This window comes from Dreissena polymorpha, chromosome 9 (genome assembly GCF_020536995.1).
Source record: "Dreissena polymorpha isolate Duluth1 chromosome 9, UMN_Dpol_1.0, whole genome shotgun sequence".
Classification (NCBI taxonomy): domain Eukaryota; kingdom Metazoa; phylum Mollusca; class Bivalvia; order Myida; family Dreissenidae; genus Dreissena; species Dreissena polymorpha.
The window spans coordinates 63,911,918-63,930,718 of NC_068363.1; the positions used below are offsets into that span (position 1 = coordinate 63,911,918).

The 18,801-nt window shown below is 35.9% G+C and overlaps 1 protein-coding gene across 3 annotated transcripts; it reads left to right on the forward strand.

The window, feature by feature from the left end:
* Positions 1-981: 981 nt before the first annotated feature.
* Positions 982-16,180, forward strand: LOC127845265 (eukaryotic translation initiation factor 2-alpha kinase 1-like). Of its 3 annotated transcripts, none has more exons than XM_052376091.1 (10): positions 982-1,148; positions 5,540-5,613; positions 5,932-6,135; positions 6,810-6,943; positions 7,687-7,739; positions 8,732-8,849; positions 9,258-9,338; positions 11,467-11,575; positions 11,940-12,520; positions 14,925-16,180. In XM_052376091.1, the coding sequence occupies exons 2-10, from the start codon at positions 5,553-5,555 to the stop codon at positions 15,723-15,725; spliced, it is 2,142 nt and encodes a 713-aa protein (XP_052232051.1). In that variant the 5' UTR covers positions 982-1,148; positions 5,540-5,552; the 3' UTR covers positions 15,726-16,180. The 3 variants fall into 3 exon arrangements, with proteins under 3 accessions (XP_052232051.1, XP_052232050.1, XP_052232052.1); XM_052376090.1 differs by having other exon boundaries at positions 983-1,148; positions 8,726-8,849; XM_052376092.1 differs by having other exon boundaries at positions 983-1,148; positions 5,932-6,105; positions 8,726-8,849.
* The last annotated feature ends 2,621 nt before the right edge of the window (positions 16,181-18,801 follow it).

Consider the following 18,801-nt stretch of genomic DNA (forward strand, 5'->3'; position numbering starts at 1 on the left):
TTATAGTCGGCAAGACAGCAACATATACAAACATTAGCTCATGTAAGCTTTTGAACCGACTATTGTACAACAAGTGTATATAATAAAACAAGTGTAAATCAGTTACAATATTAAGAATGTAAGTTACATGAAGGTTACATAATTGTAATGGAGGCATAGTATTTAGTTATAAGACTTCATAATTGCAACTAAACAGTAAAACAGCTAGCATGATATTTAAAAACCATGAAAAATGCCCATCCGCTTATATATACATGTTTAAAGGAGTACTATCTAGTTTAGCTAAGGAATGACATAAAAAGTGAAAACAATTAAAAGGACTGTTTAAGAATCTTCAGTAAGAAACACTCAGAGATTTGGCACATGTAGCAGATTGGCAGTAGTCATGATTTGCAGCACTAATCACAGCACATAACTCTAGGCAATTTAAAGTTTAATGCGATGCTCAAAGATTTTTACAGTTCCTAGGATAACCAATCTTCCGTCTAACACAATAAGTCCTTTCCATTAGGCAAACTCACATTATAATTACTTTACACAGTACTTGAGGTAAAATGGCAATATACATGTGCAGTGCACGGTTTGATGTGGAGGGAAAGGTAGAAATATCAAGCATTCTCGACAAAACGTGATGATTTGGCAGCGTTGCCTTTCAATAATGAACATGTGTTTTTCAACTTCAAGTGCGAAATGTTTCTAAAAAATAAATATATGTTGTCAATAATAATAAGATTGGGTTGGTACCGGTAAGTTCATTATCAAAATACGACGTTTGTCGAGTGTTTGCACGTACAGTCCATTTTAAACCACTTGTGAGATTCTTATTATTTCATCAAACAAAGTCCGTGGGCCGTTGAACACTTCAAACTGTGAGATGAATCCCTAAATTTCTTGGACAAATCCTTCTTTAAAAGTATATGGTGTTAGCTTTTATCCCACTTGTAAAGTGCCCGTATTGATCACGGGTAAACAACGTCAGGACACAACTCTGCAATAGTTTGGTGAAATGTAGCCCATTCACGGAAGCGCGTCGAAAATTCGATAGCAATAAACAAGATGGCAGCGTCCTTAGCTTGGCTGTCAAGTTTGGTTTGAAAAAAATCGGTACTCGTCAAAACAGTCCATTGGATTCTATGTTAACAATTTTGGTAAGAAATTAATGATTGATTAATATTTTTTAATTGATTCGGCAGCTTTAATTTCCCATTCATCTTCGACTGCATCAGTTGCAACCGATTTTACAAATTTGTGAAGATGCTCCAAGTTCCAACTGTTGATCTGACAGGGGAGATAATGCTGTAAACAGTGATCCCTTAATGGCGATATAGTCTTTTTACTTTACTTTACACCTTAAGGGTTTCGCGGGATGGAATGAGTGGGGAGATCAAATCAAATTGAAAACCGATTATTTTGAAAAAAAATTGGTGCAAAAAATTTAGTTACAAAAAAAATGGTTACGAACAAATGGGTACCAAAAAAAACTTGGTACGAATAAATTTGGGTACGAAAAAAAATTGGGTGCGAAAAAAATGTGGGGTAGGAAAAAAACAAATTTGGGTACGAAAAACAAATTAGAGTACGAAAAAATAGGGTACGAACACATATTTGGGTACGAAAAAAATGGGCACGTATAAAAATTTGGGTATGAAACAAATTTGGTACGAAAAACAATTTGGTACGAAAAAAATGGGTACGAACAAAAATTAGGGTACGAAACATTTGGGTACAAAAAACATTTGGGTATGAAAACAAATTTGGGTACGAAAAAATTTGGGTACGAAAAAAACTGGCAACGAAAAAATGGGTACGAAAAAAAATGGGTTAGAAAAAAAGGCTACGAAAATAATTGTGTACAAACAAAATAAGGTACGAAAAACATTTGGGTACGAAAAAAAATGGGTACGAAAATCATTTGGGTACGAAAAAATTTGGGTACGAAAAAAAGTTGGGTACGAAAAAAATGGGTACGAAAAAAAATTGTCTTACAAAAAAATTGGTACGAAAATAATTGGGTACAAATAAAATAAGGTACGAAAAACATTTGGGTACGAAAAAAAATGGGTACGAAAATCATTTGGGTACGAAAAAATTTGGGTACGAAAAAAAGTTGGGTACGAAAAAAATGGGTACGAAAAAAAATTGTCTTAAAAAAAAATTGGTACGAAAATAATTGGGTACAAATAAAATAAGGTACGAAAATCATTTGAGTACGAAAAAAAATGGGTACGAAAAAAAAATTGGGGTACGAAAAACATTTGGGTACGAAAAAAATGGCAACGAAAAAAATTTGGTTACGAACAAATTTGGGTATGAAAAACATTTGGGTACGAAAAAAATGGAAATGAAAAAAATATTAGGGTACGAAAAAAAATGGGTACGAAATATATTTGTGTACAAAAAAATGGGTACGAAAAAAAATTTGGTACGAAAAAAAAATTGGGTACGAAAAACTTTGGGTACGAAAAACATTTGGGTACGAAAAAAAGTGGGTAGGAAAAAAAAATGTGGGTACGAAAAAATTTGGGTACGAAAAACATATTGGTACGAAAAAAATGGGTTACGAAAAAAAATCGGGTACGAAAAAATTTGGGTACGAAAAAATTTAGGTACGAAAAAATGGGTACGAAATTAAAACTGCGTATGAAACAAATATGAGAACGAAATATTTTGGGTACAAAATAAATTATTTAAAATCAAATTTGAATTGTCTAGCGCGTGAATTGTCTCCTGGGGGTGAATTGTCTTGGGGTTGCTATTAACGCTACATGTACTTCCGGCCAAGCCACGTGTTTATAGCGATTGCGCAATAAAAAACACCACTTTTTCGGGATTGAATCAAAAACTGGATTTTTCCCAGACATTACGAATACTCCAACAGGTAGATCGCATTCTGGTCCATATGCATGTCAAATTTCAGCAAACATGTTGGGCCAGTTTTCAACACCCTCAAATCGCTGCTATACGCTGGAGCTTATCGAATTTTAGTCGCCATTATCATTCGTTCAATTGAACGTCATCAAATGATGACGTCAATAAATCACTCATTCCATATAAGAAACGCAAAGAATTAAGTGATACTTTTTATATGGGCTAAATTCTTTGGAACGTCTTATCGGCGAAAGACCAATTACATGGTGGAAACCAGAAAGTAAAAAATTTAATCAATCAGGGCTCGAATTTAACTTTTCTTTCTACTAACAAAACATTGCGAGCAGCTTAAATACCAGCTCGCAAAATCAAAAACATTCTCGCAAATTTTGCTGGAAACATAAATAAAAGCAAGTTGGGACATGAGTACTATGAAAACTATATAAAATATGAAATCAACCACAAGTTTTGGTGTTATATATGAAGTTCTTTTTCCCACTTTTTCACTGTTTTCGTGGAAGAATTTAATTTGTGTTTTTTTTTTCTCTCAACTCAACGGTTAACTTCGCTTTATATTTCATTGTTATTTCAATTGGTGGGCAAAAAGAAACTAGTTATTTTACGCTTCGACGACATGACTGTTCAGGTTTTTTGTCTTTTATAGTGAACATGTGTGGATAATCGACTGTTTCATTATCTTTGTACCAAACTACCAATACCATCCACATTAATATACTATAAGTATACCAGTCTACATACAAGGTGCGAGCTTCCGCATATGGGTATTCGGACGTTCTATTAATTGACCTGCGGTTTAGCATTCACAACGTCGAGCGCATTTAGCAATATAAGTCTTTTTTTTTCACTATTTCTTCACTCGCAAATTTTTTTATAGTGGCTTAAAACTTTACTAGCAATCGGTATTTTTCACTTGCATTTTGTGAGTGTTAATTTCGAGCCCTGTCAATTTGCGTTAAATTGCAAAATAACATAACCAACTCATTCAGTTTTAGTTCAGAAGTCCATCTTTGCCTCAAATATCATCGAATTGAAGTTAGAAAGGCAATAATTCTTGAGTTAAACGTCTGCTTAAATCGCAACACAATTACTAACCTTACGCCATGTTTTGAAACAGATTTAAATGTCAACCAATCAGAAGAAGGCATTACGGTGTAATGTGTACGCGTAATTTGTCTATTTATGTCATCTTAGTAATGCATCAGCGAGTAAATTCGGAATGATTATTTATGTACCCAGGGATAATTTTTGGCCTGTGTCCTGTTAGTCCATATAAACAGACTCCCAGAGCCTTTGATAATTTTTGCCATGGCGGCTCTGGCAGTCCTTATGCCCCCCTTCATAAACATGGGTGCAGTTCAGCGCAACGAATCCGTGCGCTTCACTAAACAGACTTTGTTCAGGACAAATTGAGGAAAATAATGAATAAACTTTATAAACATGTTAAATTTACCTGAATGGCAACCTACGGATGTTATCCTTTGCATGCACCGTATAAAAACTTTACTCGCTGACATGTTTATGTTTAAATTTGAAGCAGTGTATTCTGTATCGAATACCACATGGGTATCGACTATAGGCTCGAGCACATAACCCGACGTGCAAAATATTGGTGTACTGGGACCTAACAAATATTGGGTCAATTATCCAATATGGCGGATACAGCGTACAAAACAAAACCTAAGTCAATAAAATCAATTATTTCTTGCTTTAATGGTACCATTTAGATAAGTTTGTGGTTTTGATAGGTAAACTTTAATAAGTTCTTGCAGTTTCAGTGTTCCTTAACCCTTGCATTGTTGATAACATTTTGCACCCATGGACAAGAGGGAGCACATTGCAACTCGAAGCAGCCCATTGGGCTATAAAGCTTAGAATTGAATTATTGCAACTAGCTTCCTATACACATAGAAATCACAGACAATGCAAACATTTGCTATATATGAGTCCCGCTGACGCGGACGTACAATCCTTAAAGTGTATAAATTATGATACTGAAAAATATTTCACAAACGGAGAAAAAAGAATTTAAGACCAAAAAACTTGCTAAACGACCAAAAATGGTCACCATTTAACTATTGCGCAATCAATAATCAGGGTCATTGGAAAGCTTAATTTTGAATTCAACAAAAGGAAGCATCATTATGATATGAAGCATGGGTTGCATAGCACTATATTTTTCTGACAATTTTGTAATTTTCTAACAACTAATTAACAGTCCTGGTGCATTTCAAGTAAAACATGCAAAAAATAAGGAATCATTATGCATCTTTTGGTGATTTAAAAACCTGAAAATTATAAAGCGTTGCAACGCGAAAAGATAAGTTCTTTTGTTGTCGTTATATTTTGTAAAACTACGAAGATTGCTTATATAATGTATAAAATACTATTTATGTTGTCAAGTGGGGTAAAACATTTTAATATTAGATATAGTGTAACTACATGGAGGTCATGGCTTGAGTCCCAAATATAACTCCTGTATGACAAAAATAAACCACCTTAGTGGAAATATAGTCCATCTTTTTGTTGGGCAGCTCTAGTTGTAATATACATGTATTTATATATTTTGTATTGCACAATCATAATTGTGTTTACCAAAATCTATATTATGTTTAATTTTTACTAACACACATTTAACAATTATTTTTTGTAGGTGACATTAAGCAATGACGATGGATAAAATCAGGAATAAAATAAAAAAGCCAGGAAGGATTGAAAATATAGATGGTAAGTACAGTGGCTATGATGTTTGTTGCCTTTTAAGTTTCTGCCATGATTTTAAACAAAAAACATATTTTTTCAAATCAAGACCACACTTTTGAAGGTACAATAGGCAAGTAAGTTTGAAAAATCTGCTGCTCAAAACCACATTTAAGACTTCAAAATACTGATTATGATTTGACGAAAGTATAACAGAAGTTGTGCGAAATACTTTAAAATTATGAGGACTTCAAATAAAGTTTGATACAAGAATGAGTCAACTAATATAAAATTGTGTCCTTAATTACTGTAATAAGTCTTTAATTAATATTCAATCATTTTCAGACTCCGATCTGTTGGAATTCCGCAGGTCCTCAGAGGGTGCCCCCTCCTCATCTGTATCATCCAAGGCTGTTCTGCCACGGTCAGTGCCTAATCACCTGCTGTTCATCTCCATCTTGGAGCAGCTCTGCACCATGTACAGCCGCGACACCAAACAGGCCCAGGATGTCTTCAGATGTAGGTTACACACTCACACTGTCTTCAGATGTAGGTTACTCAATGTTTTTAGATGTAGGTTATGCAACACTCATAGCTTAAAAAAGTCAAATTAATATCTATAAATGACAACACACTTTTTGTTTTAAATGGTATGCAGTAGACATGTACATAGTGCTGTTTCCTGCGATAATAAATTAAAATTTTGCCCCCACACACATACAAGCATGGGAATCCTCTATGTTTAAATGATTGACATAATGGGTTATGGCACTGAAAAAAGCAGCATTTATTTATTGAATTAAACCAATGTTGTTTTTACTCTGCACAATCACTATTGTTTTTGCGTAGCACAATGAATGTTGTTTTCATATATTCACAATCACTGCAGGCCTCGAGACTAACAGTGTCCCGGGAACCCGAGACCCCCAAATTTTGGTGAGGGACACCAGTTTTTTCCAGGATTTTGCTCTAATTTTAATTGGCAGGGTTCCCTGTGGACAACAATCTGTAGAAGTTAGTATCAAGGGACTAACAGTGTCCCAGGAACGCGAGATTCCCAAATTTTGGTGAGGGACACCAGTTTTTCCCACGATTTTGCTCTAATTTTAATTGGCAGGGTGCCCTGTGGACAACAATCTGTAGAAGTTAGTATCAAGCTCTGCACTGTTTTACCAATGCGGCCACAGTGTGGTTTTTATTTTACTGTGCTTTATGTTTTGCAGTGTTGTGTGAGCAGCTCGAGAGACTGCACGTGGTGTCCCCAGTGCTCAGGTTGGACGAGATGTCCAGTTTGAGGGCCCAGTACCGACACAGTGTTCACCGCATGCTGGTGGCAGCACTACACAAGTCAAACAGTGTAAGTCCACATTACAGATGATGTACTAATGCTTTTAGTTGGAACCTTTTTTATTTCAGCCTCTCTGGAAAAACAGGGGTAAAAGCTTGTGCATAAAGTGTCGTCTCAGATTAGCCTGTATAGCTGCTAAGAAGAGCCTGTGCAAACTGCACAGGCTAGTTTGGGATGACACTTCTCACACGCATTAAGCCCATTTTTTCCAGAACAAGGCTAATTTAAGTTTCATTCAATGAAAAACTAAAGGCCAACTGAGATACTCTTGAGAACGTTTCTTGATGGAATTTCTTCAGAAAACTCCTATATTGGGGAACATACTTGGGAACTTGTGGTTGCATGGCCAACACCGTATCCACTACACCTTGGCAACCTTAAGATCATCCAGTACACATCAGCACTCTTCACAGTCTGTTCTCTTAAATGAGTTCAAGTACAAACATCAAAATCATCAGTGCCTATGTTAATGAGCATTTAATAAGTATTTTGTGAGTACTGTAGGGTTAGTGTTCTGGTAATGCCATGAGGGAAAATTTACAAACTGAGTTAAATCTACAAGGAACTTTGTCACCTGTTGTCTATTTTTTATTTAACAAATAATTAAGGATTTAAAAAATGCAATTATTATGCAACTGTTTAGTGAAAGCAGTATTAAGCCATTTAAAGCTTCTACAAAATATAATAGCAATTCACCTACTTAAACATTCACAAATGAGTTTAGAGATTTGTATACTGTTTGTTACTTTCAGATAGGCAAGAATCTCTCATTAGCAGCTCCTGGCCATATAGCTCCATTAAACAGGTAATCAATAATTTTATTTTGGTCATGATTTGATCTTCCGGCCTCACCCTGGGGAAACTGGCTTCAAATATGTGCTTTCAGTGTAGTCCAAGATAAGCATGTGCACTGCATACATGCTGTACAGTTATAGCTCCTAAATGGCCCAGTATTAGTGCATATGATTTTTTAGCTCGGCTGTTTTCGGAGAAACCAGAGGTATTGTCATAGCCAGCTTGTCTGCCGGCTGCGTGATGCTAAAACCTTTACATTGGCTCTAAAATCAAAGTGCTTCCACCTACAATTTTGAAACTCCATATGTAGCTGCACCTTGATGAGTTCTACACGCCACACCCTTTTTGAGAAACAAGGTCAAAGGTCAAGGTCACTGTGACCTCTTAATATATATTAAACAAATCTTCTGACAAGCTTTCATTTATTCAAAACTGCACCCGCAGCAGAGCATTGGCACCTGCTATGCGGTGATCTTGTTTAAATCAAAAATTGATTTGAGATTATTCTAAAAATATTTTACTTTTGTTTGTAAATACAGTAAATTACATGTTTAAAAAAATGAAAATCTGTAAAGTACCTGCTAAGGGAAGTTTTTTATAATGTTATACACAATAACAATTAAAAAAAATGCTGATGTAAAATATGCAGAGGGGATGCAGTAACAAGCGAGGAGTGTGCAAAAGGAGACACAGAACAATTTCAAATTGAGTTGCGCTGTGGACAAATTAGGTTAAAGACATATGCTTTAAGCTTCAGTGTCATCCCTGTGCAGTCTTAACAGGCTAATCAAGGTCAGGACTCTCCGTCTATACTTGATTTTGTTTTAAAACGGGACTTCCTTTTACATTAAAACTACATTAAAAGTGTGCACAGGCTTATCTGGCACGACACTTTACAAATATGCATATAGCCCCATATTCCTTGAGCGAGACTCAATTATGTTATTACTCAAGAGTCCTGTTCATACAATCCCAATCCCATTTGTGTGATTGCAGTTTCAGCCTTCACCCTCAACCCTCTTGCGGTCCGGAGAGCTTCATCAACCAGACATCGCGCTATGAGACAGAGTTTGTGGAGATAGAGAAGATAGGCAGGGGTGGCTTTGGATCTGTCTACAAGGTGACTAGTCTGATCTGGGAATTAGGTTTGAGAAACACTAATACATTCTTTCTTTTAAGCCTTGATGCAATTTTTAAGTTAACATTTTATACTTTTTGTTATTAATAGAATTTTGGAATTTGTATTTGTCAGGATCTAGGTGCGTATTATTAAAGAAAACAAAGTTATTTACAATTCGAGCTGTGCTCTGAAAAAAATGGGGCCTCACTCATTTCTGCCTTAAATTGTCATCTCTAAATAGTCTTTTGGGACTGCACAATCTTTGGAATAGTCAAACGCATGTTATAAACGTGAATACTGATCTGGGAAGACACTTTACGCCTATGCATTAAAGCCCATTTTCCCAGAACGCTGCTGATTTCTAGGGAAAAGGTGGGCTTTGTCTCTCACACTTTCTGCATGCTTCAGAGCCGGAACAAGCTGGATGGGAAGCTCTATGCTGTGAAGGTGGTCAAGTTCAAACACTCAAAGCCGGAGAATATCTTCAGGGTACGAGGATTTGAGTAATAGCAATTGTGAACTTCACAAAACACCTGATATTATAACAGTATTTGTCGCATATACACTTAACAAAAATATTAAATTATATTTAAGCCCCCCTTCGAAAAAGAGGGGGTATATTGTTTTGCTCATGTCGGTCGGTCCGTCGGTCGGTCCGTCCACCAGATGGTTTCCGGATGATAACTCAAGAACGCTAAGACCTAGGATCATGAAACTTCATGGGTACATAGATCATGACTGGCAAATGACCCCTATTGATTTTCAGGTCACTAGGTCAAAGGTCAAGGTCACAGTGACTCAAAACAGTAAAATGGTTTCCGGATGATAAATCAAGAATGCTTAGGCCTAGGATCATGAAACTTCATAGGTACATTGATCATGACTGGTAGATGACCCCTATTGATTTTCAGGTCACTAGGTCAAAGGTCAAGGTCACATTGACTCGAAAATGTAAAATGGTTTCTGGATGATAACACAAGAATGCTTACGCCTAGGATCATGAAACTTCATAGGAACATTGATCATGACTGGCAGATGACCCCTGTTGATTTTCAGGTCACTAGGTCAAAGGTCAGGGTAACAGTGACTCGAAACAGTAAAATGGTTTCAGGATGATAACTCAAGAATGCTTACGCCTAGTTATTACATGTATCTACCTAAAGAAGTATGTTTTGTTCATAGATTTTGAGACATAATCATATTATGTGGTGGTTGTACATGCATAACTTTTTTATCTTTGGTTTTGTGTTATTTACTATATAGCCTTGCATCATGCATAGATTAGTGTACAAGTAGTACTGTTTTGTTAGTTGTAAAATATTTTATGTTAAAGAATAAAATAAACATAAATTGGGTGGATTTGGTCAGCTGTATGGGGAGGAGGAGGCTGAATATGTCCCGAAATTAGTCAGTGAAAACCAAGATTTGGTCAGGGAAAAGTCAGTGAAAAGTCAGGGAATTTTATTTCATCAGGTTGGTGGCAACCCTGATAAACTACATAGCAACTTTATATTTGGCTTACTGGGGGGCATAGTGTTTCTCAAAGAAATCTTGTTTGAATTAAGTAAATTTAGACGTACGCAGCAAAATATTAATTTCTAAAGCTGGCCCATTTGAAACCCTTTCAAAATCTCATACCATGTAATCCTTTATTATTTGAGTCATGTTCTGAGAAAACTGGGCATAATGCATGTCCGCACAGGGGAATCAGGGACGACACTTTCCGCTTTTATGACATTTTTCGTTTAAATGAAGTCTCTTCTTAGCAAAAATCCAATTTAGGCCCATATGCATTATGCCCAGTTTTCTCAGAACACCACTCATTTTATAGAAACTACCAAGTACACAATGGGTTTGCATTGTATATACCTTGCGTATGTTTTTTATGTGTCCAGATCAAATGATCGGGGATATATTGTTTTTGGCCTGCCTGTCTGTTTTGTATGTCTGTCTGTCATTTTGTCACTCTGTCATGCTGTCCCGAACTTAAGTCATGGTTAAAATTTTGCAATAACTTTTGCAATATTGCAGATAACAACTTGATATTTGGCATGCATGTGTATCTCATAGAGCTGCACATTTTGAATGGTGAAAGGTCAAGGTCATCCTTCAAGGTCAAAGGTCAAATGTATGGCTTCAAAGCGACGCAATAGCCTTTTAGGGGGCATTGTGTTTCTGACAAACACATCTCTTGTTTATTTAAGTATTGCAATATGTTACTTTAATGCCATTGACTTATAATCCCTTCCATTTGCAATGTTGCTAAAATGGCCAAAATTAGCATATTTGCTCCATTTGGCTAAAACTTTTTTCATTAAACCCTGCAAAACAGAAAAAAGCACAAAAATGTTAACACAATACGATACGTTTGTCTGAATAAAATAAGTGACATTTACCTTTATGGATCAAAATCTTCTTTTGCAATAAATGAATATCAGCATATGTTTTATACTGTAATAGAGTAAACTAGAGGATATCTTTCTGATTTATCTTGTGAACATTTCGACAAAACAAGGCAAGTATGAATACAAAAAAGTGCATTATCATAAATGATTCCAGATAGATTTTATGATAATATTGTTGTTGTTGCCGAGTTCTGAGTGCCCAACTTTTGCAGGTGCTACGAGAAGCCAAGGCCCTTGCTAACCTCCAGCACACAAACATAGTGGGCTACAACTCCTGCTGGCTCGAGTATGGACCCAAGCCGGCTGTGCCTAGAAATACATGTGAGGTCTAGATGTGATCCACCTGTAGTACTGTAGTCTATTGCTGTTTAATTTTGAGGGCTTTTTGCATTTAAATGTATAAAACAAATATATATTATCAGAAATTTAATTTATCTTTTGTAAGGAGCAAAAATGCAAATATTAATCAATTAATTATGCATATAAAATTTTACATTTTCCTAAGGAGCTATTTCATTAAAAGGAAGTCTCTTCTAAACTTAAGTCCAGTATTAGCAGAAAGGGTCGTCCCTGATTAGCGTGTGGGACAACACTTTTTGTACATGCATTAAGCCTCATTTTTCCAGAGGGTCATTCATTTACTGTAAAACATTACGAAGTTTCATGCTTTCTGTTGCTGTTTCAGCTCTAAGAGCTATGGTTGATGGGGACCAGAAGAGCGACTCTTCATCAGATGATGGCATTGTCTTTAAACACGATGTTGATACAGTGGACATTCTTAGGCCATTAGGCAAACCCATAACTAACGGACCAAAAATCAAAGAAATCAACTCAAATTGCTCAAGTCTAGCAACATCTCCACAAACTGAAATTTTTCGAAGTCCACCAAAATGGACTTTAAATGTTCGTGAAACTGAGCAAGAATTTAGCATTACAGAATCAGCCTCCATCTTTCAAATGAACAGATCTGTGGTGTCCCAGCAATGTTCAAACATGACTTCTAGTTTGGATCCTTGTTCACAGTCATACATGACAGTGTCCCAGTATAGTCAAGACTCAAGGCTAGCTGGTCGAAAGGTGGAATTTGAAATTGAGTCCCATAGTGATTCTATAGAAATGGATGGAAGTGCTAGTCCGAAGCGTCAAGGACGTTCAGATAGAGTGTACACCAGAAGCATTAGCTGTGATCCATATGTCTCAGGGGAAGTGAATGCTCCAAAAACGAATCTAATCAAGGATTTCAATGAAAGTGATTTCCCTTTAAAGGTATTAAAAGTGTATTGAATTTAAAAATCGAAATGAAACATTAAGGCTTTTGATATGTATAAGTAATACAATTGTAAGTACTTTTAAGTTCTGCCAATTTTTCATGGATCTTTCTCATAAATATGATTTTATTATGTACACTCTAATATCTGAACCAGATATGTGTGATTTTGCTTTTTTTTTGTGTAAGAGTCAATTTGTCAAAAATTATCAAAGGTATCCTTTTGAAACTTTGAAATTTTAATACACTTGGTCAGTATCAAAAGAATCAATAGATGCTGTAATCATGGGATATGCATTTCTTGAGTTATCTGTCCTTGTATTTTAGTACAACTTCAGACATTTTGTCATGTTTACATGCAGTCCAGTTTTACCAGAGGGGAGTTTAGGTTTATCAATCATCTGTCATGTTTGTCCATCTTTCTTTTTGTCACTAAGTCCTTCAACAAACCTGTATCCTTTGATTTCACAAAAGCATGGTAAATACTTGAGTGAAACTTTGTACAGTATTCATAAAATTGTATACTTCAAATAAATTTTTTAGGATAACTTATATGCACATCCCCTTTTCTTTATCAGAGGTATAGCTCAGGTCATTCTCACTATAGAGCAAACTTAACATTCAAACAACTCAGAGAGTACGAAATATATTATAACAAAAATAGTATACAAATTTGGCTATAGGTTTGTATATACATACCTTATACTGAGACCACACATAGAATTGCATGTTGAAAGATTGGGGTCAAGGTCACTTCAGACAAAATTGTATAAAACTGGTCCAGGAAATTTGTTAGTAATCTTGCCAAAGACTTGCTCACTGTATTGTGCAGTCCAGTATCATTTGTCATGTACTGCAATCAGCATCCAGCGAAATGATATACACCTTTACAATGAGGGAACTATCAAAGTGACCATGTTTCCATGGTTTTTAGTTTACACATTGCATTACTTTTGTCACTGTGGATTACAAAGTTTCCTGGTTATTTCATGCAAATCTCAAGATTGCAATTCCAGTGATTGATTGTGCACAATTAGAATTGATTAAGCTGATTATGCCGAAGAAGCAAAATGACTTTCAAATGCATGGTATTCAGTCCTGTTTTTGTCCTGTCATTTCAAAGTGTCTATTTTCCCCTTCATTTGTGAACAAAATGCATTGCACTTTTTAAATTCATGAAAATTTGAGTCGGGAACTTCTCAAAGATGTGAAAAATTGAATTGGGAACTTCTCAAAATTGTGAAAAACTGACATTTTCTTGGAAAGAAAGAAGAAATATCTTTAAAAAAAGATATACGGCGTTGATTGTGGTTGGATTTGGTGAAAGGTAAAGAGTTCAATGAATGAGATCAAAGATAGCGAATGTCTTTTTCTGTGAAGTTCTTAGCTGCATCACACGCAGTACGGGATGTTACGCGGAGTTTTCGCGGCTTATTTTACATTATTACATATTGCTGGTCATAAACCTATAGATACGAAACAGAAAACCAAAAGAAGAATGGAAGTGAAATTAAAACATTAAGTCAACCAGCCACACGCGAAGTATCTGCACATATTTTAAATATTCATACGCGCGTTCTTCGAAGAAACCTGTTTTAGTGGTTTGTCGATTATTAACAGTATCGAGAATCATCGCGCTCATGCTTAATACATTAGTCAATATGGTGGAATAATTCTTGTTAAATGAATCAAAAATATTATTTATCATGGTATTGTTGAAAACACATTAAGAATCTAGTATTGACATACCATAATTATATCGCTAAATATTTTCATTTAACATATTTCTGGTCTAAAGAAAATTCCACAGTCCATGGTATATGCCAGATTTTTGAGTCAGATAGACTTCAGCCCTTATCAGCAATACAATAATGGTCTGTAGCTGTTAATGAGATAACATGCTGAGATTGACACTTTGGGAAGGTTAACCCGAGAAAGTGATTTATTGCTGCTGACTACAAGTCTTCCAGATAACCCAAACACTTCACCTAGTTCACGCGATAGCGTCTATATTATATAACGATTATTTCACTGGCCGCGAACTGAACCTGATACTGGCGCTGGCAATCCTCTGAAAATAAAAGGCGCATGCACAAACTGCATTGATGTCGAGAGTTGAGTGTAAAACTGTTCTATCTATCAAGCCTTTTCATTAGAGATAAAAAAAAATTCATGCAGTAAAACAGTGTTACATAGACGCGTCCATGTTTCCAATGTTTTGGTGGTATGTTCAAATCAGCCAATTTAATAAATGAAGTGTATTCATTCGAATCTAGCCGCAGGACATTTTATTTGAATTTTATTGGACACTTACAAAGGTCAGGTAAGGTGAAAAGCTGGCTTATACAGCTACGCAGAAAAATCCCTGGTATATGTCTCAACATAACTAACATACTTTTTCAGACCACTGTGAAGCTGTACATCCAGATGGAGCTGTGTGGACTCACACTGAAGGACTGGATGCAGGAGCGCAACTACAAGCTCAGTCCCAGCGAGATGGTGGCCCGCACCAGCCAGAACATGAACATCTTTAAGCAGATCCTGAAGGCAGTGGACTACATTCACTCACAGGGAATCATGCACAGGGATCTGAAGCCAAGAAACATCTTCCTTATGGAGAATGAAAATAATTGTGTGAAGGTGGGAGACTTTGGTCTTGCCACAGATGACATTCTCAGTAGTCCTGTATCCTGTAGCAGTTCCTTCTATGATCTTGAGGCGGCTGCAACCAGATTGGTGAGAACTGCAAGCGTTTTGTCTGACCACACGACGGGGGTTGGAACGTCGACTTATGCAGCGCCAGAACAGCTTGAGAGCTCAATGTACAATGCTAAGTGTGATGTGTACAGCCTTGGGGTGATACTGTTTGAACTGTTCCAAGTGTATGGTACCGAAATGGAGCGACATCGCAGTATAGCTGATCTGAGAAACGGAACTATTCCTGAGGCAACGCACACAAACTGGCCTGTCCAAACTAGATTTATCCAGTTGATGACCAACCCGAATCCCGAAGTCCGCCCATCTGCCAGAGATATGCTTCAAGGGGAGTTGTTTGTGAGCAAGGACCAGATTATAGCGGAAATGAAGGCCAAGGAAGTGGATTATGTGAGGACAATTGAATGTCTGAAGAAACAAGTGCAGGAGAGAGATGAAATTATTCAGAAACTATTAGATGCATTAAAAATTGAGAGTTTACCAACTTGAGGAAATAATAGTGAATTTAGTGAACTTATTGAATGAAAATTAATGAAAAAACATACTAGTGAGCTTATACTTTTTTGTTTGATTTTTGCAAGCTTGTTATATTTCCCAAGTTAAATAAATTATTTTAAGAGTATTGATGGATATCACACATAATTGTAGATAAAAGCATGGTTGTGGGTTAAGTTTCGATCTCAGTGTCTTAATCTGCGCTGGTTCCGTCAGGATTTTATATCCATGTTTCAGCGGGAAGACTACATGTTCATATTTTAATGTTAAAGTAGATTGCAATTATAGTATACTTGATTCATGAGAATCATTTGAAGGTTCTCAAAGGTTGTGAATTCCAATCGGGCTAGAGCTTTTTGCATAATTTTTTAATGCATACAGATGTGTTTGTCTGGTTGAATGCACAATTTGATTTCAGAAGAAAAAATCTAATAAAAGATTCAAATTTTCCTTTTGTTATATTGTTTGTGTATTATGCGGCTTCAATATTGAATACGTGTATACATGTAGATGGTCAATTGATATATTTCAAAGTCTTCTGTTGCATTTATTGCTGCCTCTCCTGTTAATGCAACAGTTGGACAATATTTGTACTTTTGTATAATGACAAATGTCATTGAACATTGTAATGCGTCTTAAGTTGTGTTTCATGCAGAATCTCTTTATGTGTCATGTTTACATGATTGGCAATTGCACAATATTATTTTTTAATATACGTGTACACTCTTTGTTCATTGTTTTGCATGTGTGTGTTTAAATGTTAAATTGTTTGGGAGATTATCGATATTTATAGTGAAAAAATATTCAAAAGCTACTACCATTGACATAACTGTTGTTGATTCTTTGATTAAACTCAACACAAAAATCATATGTTTGAAGATCATGTGAAGTGCGTGTCACATGGTTCGGTTCAGTTTATTGTTGTGTGTAAGATTACACCTAAGCAGTCGCTATTGTTAATTGTGTTGGTAGTTTGTTACATGGCAATATTGTTTATTTTTGTAACATTATCAAAAGGTTGATTTAATAGTATTGCAAAGTATGAATTCTTTATCTATAAATGGCACATTGACTTGTAACATGAAATTTGTTTTCACACATTATCTTGAAGATGCCATAACATACAATTATGGGTTACTTTGAGAAGACCAAAATTGTTGATTTTGAGGTCAACATGTCAAAGCCCAAGGTTACAGGGGCTTTTAGAATAAATTTCGTTTTTGCATTATTTCTCAAATTAGTTTTTGCCTTCAATCACTCAAACTGGTATGCTGATTACATGGAAGGATGCCTATTGGTTTTGAGGTCAGCAGGTCAAGGTCACGGGTCATTGTAAAATTCGTTCACAATAGTTTGAAAACACCTGTACCTACAAGTTGGTATGCTTGATTCTAGAGAGGAGAGGAAGGAATACCAATTGATGTTGAGGTTAGCAGGTAACAGTCACAGGGATTTGGTTTGGAGTGGGCAATACTATTTTTTCTTCATTAAACATGCAGTTGTAATTGTTTTTATCATCAGGAATCTGTCACTTACTGTAGCAATCAAAGCATGTTTTCACAGTTTATGGGAGGGCCCTTATTGGCACTAGTCTGTGTATCTTTGATGGCCCCTAATAAACAGTTAGAGGGCCTTTGTCTGGCCCTAATAGGGCCCTTATGTGGCCCAAATAGGTCCAATGTTTATCTAATTGGCCCAGTGTTATTGTTAGTTGTACAAACTGTGTGAGTGTCATAAATGATGACACAAAACTGTGTCAATAATTTAAAACACTAAATTGGGGCATGAGTCTTAATGCAACATGAGATCAACTAAATTATTTGAATGATAACAAAAAGGTATATCACATATATAATCCCTCATGTCTGTACCCATTTCCCTTTTCCTTCATATATACCATTCTGTTACATATCATATCAAATTTTTAGAAAAATAATGTGAGTTAATAAAATGTAAATCAGATAAAACACAGATACCAAGTTATACCCGGTATTGTCCATAAAGACCGGTATCCGGACAATCGCTCCTAGGGACAATCGCTCCTACAATAAATTTGACGGGGCGGACAGTCGCGCCTAGGATGTTTTGACAGGGCAGACAGTCGCTCCTACGTTGTTTTGACAGGGCGGACAGTCGCTCCTACATTATTTTGCCAACCTGGACAATTGCTCCTATATTATTTTGTCAACCCGGAAGTCGCTCCTACATTATTTTGACTCCACGGCAAATCATAGTATACGCCGATCAAAGGTTAACACCTTTAATTAACCGACAATTAAATTTGCCAACTTGTTAAGCCGATTCAACATGAGCCGATCAATGTGATTTTAATTAATTAATTTACTTATTAACAAACTATGTTACAGTTTGTCTATTCTTTAAATGTAATTTCGAAAACTGTGAAAACAATATGTATTTAGTGTCGATATGTATATAGTGTAACGTCCCACACCTTTAAATTCACTTCCAACATGGAACTTCTAAAAAACAAACGCGGTCAGTCTGTGCTATGCTTAGAGGGTCACTTGTGTTCAAAGAAGCACACGTCTTAGTCTACAATATGATGGATATGCAGTAAAAGTTGTTCCAATTCCTGCAAGGGCTCGCTGATAATAGATCTCGATGTAAGTCGACATATTAAAATAATTGTAATGTCAAAATAATGTAGGAGCGATTGTCCAGGTGGGCAAAATAATGTAGGAGCGACTGTCCGTCCTGTCAAAACATCGTAGGAGCGACTGTCCGCCCTGTCAGAACATCGTAGGAGCGACTGTCCGCCCTGTCAAATTTAGCGTAGGAGTGATTGTCCGTAAGAGCGATTGTCCGGGATTCATAAAGACCATTTAATTGAATTTCATTTATGTAAAAATAAGAAAGTATTATTAGGATTCCAAACTTTCCACATGATGTAGTTGGTTAAAATGTAACAAATAGTTTCTAATTATTAATAATTAATGGATATGTTTTTATAGAGACTAATAATTATATAAGTTATATAATAGTGTAATATCTTTATTTCCCAGTAAAGCCCATCCAAACCATCCAAAACAAACACAAAATGAATTGCACT